A 10,964-nucleotide genomic window follows, 5' to 3' on the forward strand; every position below is an offset into this window, starting at 1 on the left:
GATTTTCCCATGATAGAGGTAGCTTGAATATATAACCCATCTTCAAGAAGTATGTCCAAAGGATGGCCTTTGATAGTGCTCTTGAGCCCTCTCCCACCTCTGTCCTCCTCCTTGCCATTTTGATTCTGATCTTTGGTGCTTCTGATGCAATTTGTGTTCAGCTGTCTCTGAGTTGTTTATGTTCCATATTCAAATCCCAATCTCTATATAATCATTTCCTGGTCTCCATATTTCTACAGCAGCAAGGCAATCTCACCTTGGGAACAAATTCTAGGGATTATTAGCTCTGACATAGCTCTGAAAGTGTGAAGAACACAAACTTCACCATTTGGAGGAAATCAATATTTTATTTTATTTTGTTATTTTATTTATTTATTTTTTATTTTTATTGTAGCCATATAGATAGCCTCCTGTCCTTATGAGGAAGAGCAGATTTAAGTCTTCAGATAAATGATTTTAAAATGTTTTCTTACAACGACTAAAAATAATTGGCCCCATCATGAGCAGATGTGAGAAAAAGAATTGAATGCTTTAAAATTCCTTTTTTCTGTAAATGTTTTGCAAAATCTATAATTCACACTTTGAGAAGCCAGCTACCTAAACATAATAGCACTTTTTTCAAAAGAGGACCCAATGAATCATAACAGCTGGAAACCTGAGCGACAATATCATGACACAACTAAGAACCATATTCTTGACATTCACCACAGATTGTTTTGTTCTGTCTGCAGTATGTACATGTAACCCATCCCAAACCCTGAAATGGTAAAGGTGCTGTTGGAAACCACAAAGCACCTTTACATATTTATGTGAACCTTCTTTCCCAACTGTGACCCCCACAAGAGATTAGAATATGGGCAACCCAACTGCATATGCTGGTTCTATGGAGGGGCAGGAGGGGGATGGGTTATGAGCAAAGACCCTCCAGCCAGACTGCCTGCTAAAACCTCTACGTATCCAGACTCCACGTGGCCATGGGTGTACTTCTTCACTTAATGTCCTCATTTGTAAAATGGGCATGATGAGGTTTCTTCTAGTTCATAGAGCTGGTATGAGGGTTAAATGTGGTCGATTTATGGAGAGAACTTAGAACAGTGCCTGGCACATTGTGTGAACTGAATACATGTTGGCTCTAAATTTTTATTTTGTAGGCAGTGAATGTAGAAGCAGTTGCTGATCATTGCCCACCTTTACTCATATTTCTTGTTTAAGTTCTCTCTGGAGACTGGGTCTTGACAGATACACCTTTAAACATACCACCAGTGACATTTTCTGCTTGTTTTTAAATCCTCTATTACATAATCTATTCTATTAAGTCTTCAACCCAATGTAAAAGCATTCTATACCTGATGTTTGTTGTTAGTTGAAAGTGTTTTGATTCTAACAGCAAAATTGATGCTTTTGTCAAATTGGCACCTCCTGAATCTCATTGCAGGAATTACTGTGATGGCTATTAAGGGTGAAGAGATAAGAATTAGGCCCTTGATTAGTTTTGGGAATGAGAGAGTTGCTAAGTTTAGCAACACCCTGACTTGTTATGATTATTATTTATTAGCTTCTCATCGGGAAGCATTTGGGTCCTGATTTGCTTATCAACTTGGAAAAAAAAAAGACTAATAACAGGACCAAAATAATAACCAGGATAGACCATCTTCCCTATAAGCTTGTAGAAAACTGAGAGACCCTGCCTAGAATAGTTCACAGGTGGCACATAGAAGGAGGACTTCAAGGAGCCCCTGGCAGACACAGACTGAGTCCTCTCTAAGGAATGGGGAGACCATGTGGGCTACTAGGTACCCAAGCAGAGAGTCAGCCAAAACTTTTTGTTTTTATAATGGTCTGATTCCAGAATCACAGCAGGGACAATAGCTCAGACATGGGCATACTGTGCCTGAAGCTCTAAAATTAAAACATAATGCTTGAAGCTGGCAGTTATATTCCCCTAAATCCATTTTTAATTCCAAACAAAATACCCTTAAGAGGATTCTGCTCTAGCACTGCCCACTCTCATGGGTTTCATTGGCAAGATGGTTTTAGGCCAATCAATGTTAAATAACACCTTTGGGTTCCTGCAACCTTTTTCATAATTTATGACTCCACATTTCTTTGGGATATACTGCTAAAGGAAGGGGATCCACTTACTTGAAAATCCTACTTAAGCAGAAATCCTTTTTATTCAATTACTCTTGATTTTTTTCAAGTATCTACAAGTTTAAGTCTATTTTTTTTTTTAATTAGGGAAGTTCAAAATAATGATCATGATCGACTTTATTTCTTTGTAATTTGGTGAGCAGAACTTTGTAAGACTCCAGGGTCACCAATCTTAGACCTATGAGGAAGAGACAGTAAACTGAAAGGGTGGAAACTTAATGAAAGTCACTCGAAATATTTTTCTTTGCTTTCAACTTGTTTTTCCCATTGTGATTTGATTGCCCTAATTATTATATAAAGGATTTCATGTGTACAAGGAAGTGGGCATGAATAATTGAGGGTTCCCATTTAAAATCTCTTCTAACAAGACTTGTCACTAATGGAAATAACAGAGAGTGTTTCAGCCACAGGGAGATATGCATTTGAACCACTAGCATTCACAGTCACACTAGCTAGCTGCTATCAGGCACTCAGATAAAACCTTGTTAATCCAATTAATTAGATATCCAAATCTAAGATAAAGGTCTACCTGAGACATGCTAATCAGAGTAGTTGCACGTTCCATTTGCATAAGTGCTAGGTGGCTTCTGCTTTTGTACCACTACAGGTGTACATGGAGAAACAGAAGAGATGGAAAGAAAGTCAAAAATATCCCAACATATGGATAGGGATAGAACTGACAGATGGGAACCACCTTAGATCTAGAAAGGCAAATTGGGAAAGGGAAAGATGTTTGAACCAAATTCAGGGGTTTGGTGTGAAACTATGCCATAACTTTTGGATCTTAATATCCTGAAACAATTTTCTTTACCCTTATTCATCTCAATCTTTGGAAAGGTGAACAGAAAAACAATTCTTTTGCACACAGAATGATTTCAAAGGATGACATACTCCTTCTACTGCCATCCTAAAAGAAGCTCTCCAAGAAACTTGTCACCAAAACATTTCAAGTTCTCCCATAAATTCCACCTTCAAATTTCACTACTACCCTCAGTTAAAACCAGTAAATCCTTTTCTGAGAATATTAACACCAGGGTAAAAATTGCTTTACCCACTCCTTCCTAATAAGACAAATAAAGTTTCTGATAGGTCCATGAGCTCAGAGGGCTGAGGGTGCTCGCTCCTGAATGTAAAAGAATGGTCTCTACTAAAACCAAGAGATTGAGGAGGTGAGAAGACTCAGTTCATATATTTTGCCTGATTGACAATCAAAGGCAGGCCCTAGATGAGATATGCTCCTAATGCTTCAAAATCTGTTACTATCCAGCATTAGGACATCTGGCATAGGAAATAAATGCAGATTTCCTCTGGACTCATTCAATCTCATGCAGCTTATAGATAGCTTACAGATCTATTCTGACTCCCTACTTTTATATATAAGAAAAGACAACCAAGAGATGGCAAATCCATACTCACACAGCTAGTTCAGTGGCAGAGCTAGAAGTAAAACTCTGGGCTCTGGACACCTGATTCAGTGTTTTCCATTAACTCCAGTCCCAATTCCTACTACCCATATCATTTCATATCATATGGGGGATTTGTATGGAGAAATGGTCTAAGAGGGCAAAGAGACAAATCTAGCCAATATCCATTTGGTATAAGACATGTTTTATTCTCTCTCATTTTAAGGTAAAATAAGGAAATGCTTCCCCACAAGGACTTGTTAGTTGGACAGACTAGAGTCTTCATATTCGAGAACTAATTGTGATTTTTCTGGAGAACATTAGCTCAAGCATGTTTATCCCTACAGGTGATAACCCGAAGAGAGTGAAGAAGCTCCCCAATAGTAATTAGAAGGGGTTTCTTTCTCCCATTCAAACCACTTCCAACATGTTCCTTGGTCATTTTTGCTTAGGTACCTGGCTAATGTTTTCTGTACTTGACATATAATAGCAGGGACTGCTAGATGCAGCCAGGCCGGTCTAGCTGTTCCAGATGCAGAAAGTAAGAGTGTTGTTGACTCAGGGAACTGGTTGGTTCTAGCTGAGGAACACAGTCAACACTAAATGAATGAGATGGATAGATGCAAAAGCTACCAGCAGGACACAGGATGCCTCTCAGGCAGAAATCAAATAGGGATTTCATTGTAACTTGATGGATGGTTTAAGTCTTCTAGAGAAAGAACACTACCAAAGAAAGTGGGGCTCACCATGGAAACAAAATAAGGGTTACAAGACCATAGGGTTACTAGTGTTGCTATAGCACTTACAAGATGAAATGGGGCCCTGACCAGAGATTTTTTTCACACCCAAAAATAGACCCATCGGACTAATGATACCATTAGCCATTCAAATCATCCAACTAGCTTTCCTTGCTTTGGTTCCCTGCTTCTGAACCACCTGATAAGCAAACATTCCCCTGGTGATTTGTGTCACCAAATGGAATACACAGGGTCAGAGATCTTAATTAGCCCATCATATTAAGAGTTGTGTTTTTCATTAACCATTAGCATTCTGCTTTGGAGTCGTGATATCTAAGAACCAGCAGAAATGAGAACCTGGCTCTTTGCATATCTGGATCTGGAAAACTGAAAAACAGATGTAGAAGATAGTGAATTCATCAAGTCTCTACCTGGGAAGACTGTTTCTGGGCAGTGAGCATGCTGTCTCTTCAGAGGGTGTTTTCACCACACCTCCTGAGGCTGTCACATCTGTCCGCTCAGCAGACACTACCTTGTTCATGAAATGCTTTTGTGTATGTGTAGATGCTATAAAGAATAGCAACCTGAATGCCAGCAGAAAGCGCCCTGAAAAAGGACATTCTTGGAAACCACCACAAAGTACCATGCATTTAAAATAAGAACAAAAACAGTACCTGTCTCCTTAGGTCTCTTGTTTTCTTGGTCATCTTATCAATTGCAATGTTTAGAGGATCTCCTTTTTCTTTTCTTCCGGTCTATTAACAGAAGAGAAATAATCTCTGATTTAGAAAATTCAATGTTAGAGACGTGGAAGATTTTTTTTAAAAAATTCGGAAACACACAGAAACACACTTGACGGGCAGAATACAAACAAACAAACAAATAAAAAGACAGAGAGATTCTTTTCAACACACAGCTAACATGATTTGTCTCTAAAATTGGTTTTCTCCAAAACAAACATTTGAATTGTTGAAAAACAATATATTCTGAGGATGGTTTACACATGTCCATATTCAACTTCATGCAAGCATGTTTTCCTCCGTCTCCAGACATTTATGAATTAAGCAAACACAGCAAGGATGTTTGTTTTTGCCTTCAAATACATTTTTTTTTTTTTTTGCTTCTCTCTCACATAAGCACACTTCTGAATAGGAAATGGCTGAGATGATAAAAACTAAATTCAGAAAGAAATTTAAAATAAATTACCAGAATTCAGAGTTTCTAACATACCAACATATATACCAATATATACCAATATACCAATATTTTCTACACCACATTGTAACTTTCGTATCAAAGTCAAAGAGACGTTCTACTAGAAAATAATAGTGTTTGTAATCTCTGTTCTGTCATGCACTGGTATGTTAAATATGATAATAAGGAACCCACAGTTTGAAATCATAAGGAAAACATCTCTTATGACTCCAAGAGGCAGAGGTAAAAGCAAAACAAACAAATGAAAAATCCAAAACCTCTTCTTTTTCACTTGGAAGTTTGGAAGTTTCAGTAATAGTTTCTTTTTTTTAATTTTCCTTTGTTTCATCTTTTTTTTTTTTTGATGGCTGTAGTAAAACAATTAAACCAATGAGAATTACCATTATCTTTTTAAAACCATAGCAGCAACAAAATTCCCATGAATGAAAAGCTCTACATAACTTTAAGGATGGCATTATGTACCCTTTAAGAGAAAATTGTTTTCAAAAGCTTTGTCAAGTCTATTACATTATCTAACCTTTAGCCAAATACCCTGAAAATTAATTATTAATTTGTTTACTTTTAAAGTTTATTTTGAGAGGGAGGGTTTTGAATGGGGGTAAGGCAGACAGAGAGACAGAGAGAGAAAGAGAGAGAGAGAGAGAGAGAGAGAGAGAGAGAATCCAAAGCAAGCTCTGCACCTGTCAGTGCAGAGCCCAATATGGGGTTCAAACTCACAAATTGTGAGATCATGCCCTGAGCCAAAGTTGGACGCTCAACCGACTGAACCACCCATGCGCCCCCCGCAAATTTATCTATTTATGGTCTTGCTGGCGAGTCAGTTCTTGTTCCGTATTCAAGTCTCTGCAGAATCATATAGGTCTCTGTAGTAATTGGTAATACGATGTAATGATAACAAGATAGTGTTTTGAGGATCCAGAGAAATTACCATTCTTGAGATTCCTAGATATACTCTTCCAGCGACAAAATCCTGGATGCATAAAGCTGAAGCATACACATCAGATCTACTTAAAAGGAGAATTAAAGCAGCCATTTTTTTCTGCAACTTGCTTAATTTTTTTTTTTTCTGAACAAATGTCTGATGTCTAAATCGATATGGCTTTTATTAAAAAGCCATCACCAGGACACATGTGTGTCTATTTTTAATCATCTAAAATCTTGCAAATCCCCATCGCTTTTCCATTCCCTAAACTCATCATCTGACCCTTGCGTATGTATACACTGAAGTTTATAAGTAGAAAGCGCTTAAAATAAAGTGGTAACATTTTACAATGTTGAAATATTAACATACAAATAGCTCCAAGGAAAGGAAAAGTATTTGGAGAAGAACACTGTGCTGCTTTATCTGTGGAGGGACGCCGGTTACACAGCAAGTGGGACTTTGGTGCCCTGTCTCCATATCCAGCTGAGCCACAGGTGTAGCACCCAGAGCTGCTTATTTTCTCTTTGGCTTTTGCTTTTTTCTTTTTTCGCCATTAAAATACGGGGCAGTTTTGAGACAGTCCAGACCATGACCATTCTGAAAACCACAGATTTCCTATGCCCTTTCCACCTATGAGAGTAATGAAAACTCACTTTGAGAAACTAACAGTTATGAGTTTGGTCTAAAATGTGGCTATGAGAGAAGGAGACTGGATCACTGAAACTTTCAATGTGAAAAAACAAAAAGATAAAAAGAGTATGGAGATAAAGACTGATTACTGAAAATAATACTAAGTGTCAGACACTGGTATCGTTTTATCCTGCCAGTGGCATTCCATTATCATCACTTTACAAAAGAAAAAATAAAACCAGAGCAGATGTGGGATTAGGGAGAGGGCAATAAGGCACTCCCCTCAGGTTAGGGGGCACCATAGAACTCAGTAATCAAGATATATGATATTTTAACTCAATATTTTCAAAAAATCAAATTAATGACAAAAAATCCATGTTGAACAAATATCAAAATTTTGAATAAAAGCAGGATCCAACAGGACCAGGTTTAGGTTAAGGTGAGTGAGGTAAGCCATGTAGGTCAGATATCATTTCTTAATTTTAAATTTAAGAAAATTGGGGATGGGGATGAAGGAGTGCACTTGCCATGATGAGCACTGGGTAATGTATGGAGGTTTTGAATCACTATATTGTATATCTGAAACTAACATCACACTGTATGTTAACTAACTGAATTTAAATAAAAACCTTTTTAAAAAGGCAGGGTTGGGGCGCCTGGGTGGCGCAGTCTGTTGACCGTCCGACTTCAGCCAGGTCACGATCTCGCGTTCCGTGAGTTCGAGCCCCGCGTCAGGCTCTGGGCTGGTGGCTCAGAGCCTGGGGCCTGTTTCCGATTCTGTGTCTCCCTCTCTCTCTGCCCCTCCCCCGTTCGTGCTCTGTCTCTCTCTGTCCCAAAAATAAATAAACGTTGAAAAAAAAATTTTAAAAAAAAAGGCAGGAAATGTATTTATACTAAAACCAGAATAAATCATTGTTTACCTAAAGTTCAAATTTAACTGAGTATCTTATATTATTATGTGCTAGACCAGGCAACCTTACCCGCAGGGGTAATAGTGATGTTCAAGATTGTAACTAGGGTTGTTACAGATACATATAGAAAGGCTCCAGTGCCTTATTCTGTGAAAAGAAGGGCAACATGGGATTCTGTGTCCCATTTGGCATCAATAACCTGTAACCGCAAAGCATATTTCATTACATGTGAAGCATCATTTTGATCACAGTAAGAGACTCACAAAAAGTGGTGTCTATGATCCTCATGCTCAAGGAGCTCCTAATTCTGGAGAGTAAAGCAGAACATGAAATTAAGAATACTGACAACTATGCAGAAACTAAAACTCTAACAGGCTAAATTAACTGCTCAAAAGAGGAAGATGTTGCATTTGAGAAAGTCAAGAAATCTCACAGAGGAGTGGGTAGATTTAGCTACACTTCAAGACCTGGGTAAGATCTGAATAGGAAAGAGGGTGGTACTTGAAGGGAGGACAGGGTAGCAAAAATAGAGTCATCCAGTCAAGAAACATCAATGTGGGTTCTAGGAGGACAGTGAGTAGAATTGGCCAGTATTTTCTCCATGATGTGAAGTAATAGGTTTGATGAGTTGCAGAGACAGACAGGATACTTTTATAAGAGCTGCTTTATAGTGTGATTACTGCCAACCATATTTTGATCTGCAAAGTCAAAGGATCTCTGGTGACATTAGCATTCTATGTCACTGTGTTGTCAGGATTCTGTTTGTGTAATATTTGCAATCCTTTGTTTCTCCAGCTTCAAATCTTTGGCTGAAGGCAATTAAATAAAATACAGATGACTTGGGTTCCATATTTGTTCTATTTAAAAACGCTGGGAAATGGCAAAACAAGGCCTAGAACTTTGGAAATTTTGGCCACTGGCTTAAGATGTTAATTCATTGGCCCTTTGTTGGCTATAGTTTCTTTTTTTTTTTCCTTTTTTTAAATATAATTTATTGTCAAATTTGTTTCCATACAACATCCAGTGCTCATCCCAACAAGTGCCCTCCTCCATGGCTCTAATTTCTTTAAATAAGGTATGTGTGCAGGAATAATGGTAACGGATCTTAATGCTCAGATTAACATAGCAAATGGGGACTAGCAAACCATCACTCCATGCCTCTATTAGGTTGGCATGTGGAAATACTTTTAAATTATCAACTTAAATTGGACAGGAAGCCAATCACCAAGAGAGACAAAAAGAAAAAAAGAAAAAAAAAAAGTCTTGCCTCCTAGTGGCAGCCATCTATTATTAGGCTCTGTGATCTTAGACTAACAATTTGCCCAGTTTTTACATCTGAGTTTTCCCATGAACACAATGGATAGTGTAATATATGTCCTGTCTTTTCATCAGGTTAGCAGGACAATCAATCATGATGTCAATGTGCTGGAAACAATAAAAGGCATTAACAGTATTCAGGGTAATTAGGAAAGTATTTTTGCTGTGGAAAAAAATGAGAAAATTGATTTGGAAACTATGTAGAAACTATTTTTGGATTACCTGGATTTCTGCTTTCTCCACTCAGGCAGATAACGTATGAATGAAAACTTTGCCAAAAAGGAGGATTCCTAAAGGAAAAACTATTTCTCTTTAAGGAAGAAATATTTGGGACACTTCATTTTAAATAGATAACTAATGTGAAATATTTCTAAGAGGTGAAATACGAGGCAGAAACTCCAGATAAATGTATTTTCCATAACAGGTTATTGAAAATATTTGTTAAATATCGAAGGATTTGATCATCTTAAACAAATTCTAGTTCCCAGGGAATCAACTAGGAGCCTCACCCAGCTCTTTTTCCCTCACCTTCCAAGCTTATAAGCTAAAAATAGTTTAAGAAACTGAAGTGAAAGGAGACCTATATCCTCATTGTGACATCATCACCAAATAATAAAACAAAAGTTCATTGTCTTAAGTCACTCATTCAATTACTCCCTGACTTTGCTAAAGAGACAGAAACAAAAACCAGTTGTAAGGACTCTGTGCCAATGGCCATCTAAGTGATCTGGCAACTTCTCTAGACCTTCAACCTATCATTTGTCCAACAAAGGGGCCAGAGACAAGTTACAGAACCAGGAAATATGAGAGTCTGAAAAACCATCAAGGGGGCACCTTGGTGGCTCAGTCAGTTAAGTGTCTGACTTCTGCTCAGGTCATGATTTTGCAGTCCTTGAGTTCAGAGCCTGGAGCCTGCTTTGGATTCTGTCTCCCTCTCTCTCTCTGCCCACCTCCCCACTCATGCTCTGTCCCTCCGTGTCTCTTAAAAATGAATAAATGCTAAAAAATTGCTATTAATAAAAAAAGTCAAGAATATATCCCTCATTACACAGAAGCTCTTAGGGCACTGCAGAAGAGGCTGGGTGGTGGCAGTCAGTTGGGGCTTTCTCATCTCTGAAATGTGGATAATGTTTCCTCTGTGAGAATGCTGTGAACGTTAAGAGAAAAAGGATCTGTAAGAGTTAACAGAGTCCCTAACCCAGACTAGGTAACTCAGTACGTGTTGGTTTCCTCTCCTTCCCCACCCTGTGGCTCCCCTCATATGTGAGAACAGGGTCCAGAGAGATGAACTGATTCTGATCACCTAGCTAGTTAGTGTCTGACCAGAACCTCCGTCTTCCCATTCCAAGGATATTCCATTTTATGTCTAAACTATCTTCCATTTCTAAAATTCGAGGATTCTGTCATTTTCTAGAATTTCATTTGTTTCCATTCTAAGGTTACCAAAAAAAAAATTAAAAATAAAAATTCTCAGTTTGAGTTAAACTTCCTTTGTCATATTTTGTCCACGGATCTTATGTGCCTTTCTCAGAGCCACTCCCCACTTGCCTCCTTTGTCTTCACCTGCAGAGAGTGGATCTACAATAGAGAGGGCCATTTAATAAATACTGTTATTTAAAAAAGAAGAAGAAGAAGAAGAAGAAGAAGAAGAAGAAGAAGAAGAAGAAGAAGAAGAAGA

General features: G+C 38.0%; 1 protein-coding gene across 5 annotated transcripts in view; it reads right to left on the reverse strand.

Moving 5' to 3' along the window:
* Positions 1-10,964, reverse strand: part of CTNNA2 (catenin alpha 2) — a 1,118,632-nt gene that overhangs the window by 265,287 nt on the left and 842,381 nt on the right. For all 5 annotated transcript variants that reach the window (XM_040458373.1, XM_040458375.1, XM_040458374.1 and 2 more), the window contains exon 8: positions 4,966-5,046. In XM_040458373.1, the coding sequence (XP_040314307.1) occupies positions 4,966-5,046 (81 nt within the window). The remainder of the gene's footprint in view (positions 1-4,965; positions 5,047-10,964) is intronic.

This window comes from Herpailurus yagouaroundi, unplaced genomic scaffold, assembly GCF_014898765.1.
Source record: "Herpailurus yagouaroundi ecotype Mexico unplaced genomic scaffold, PumYag 221, whole genome shotgun sequence".
NCBI classification, from domain to species: Eukaryota; Metazoa; Chordata; class Mammalia; order Carnivora; family Felidae; genus Herpailurus; species Herpailurus yagouaroundi.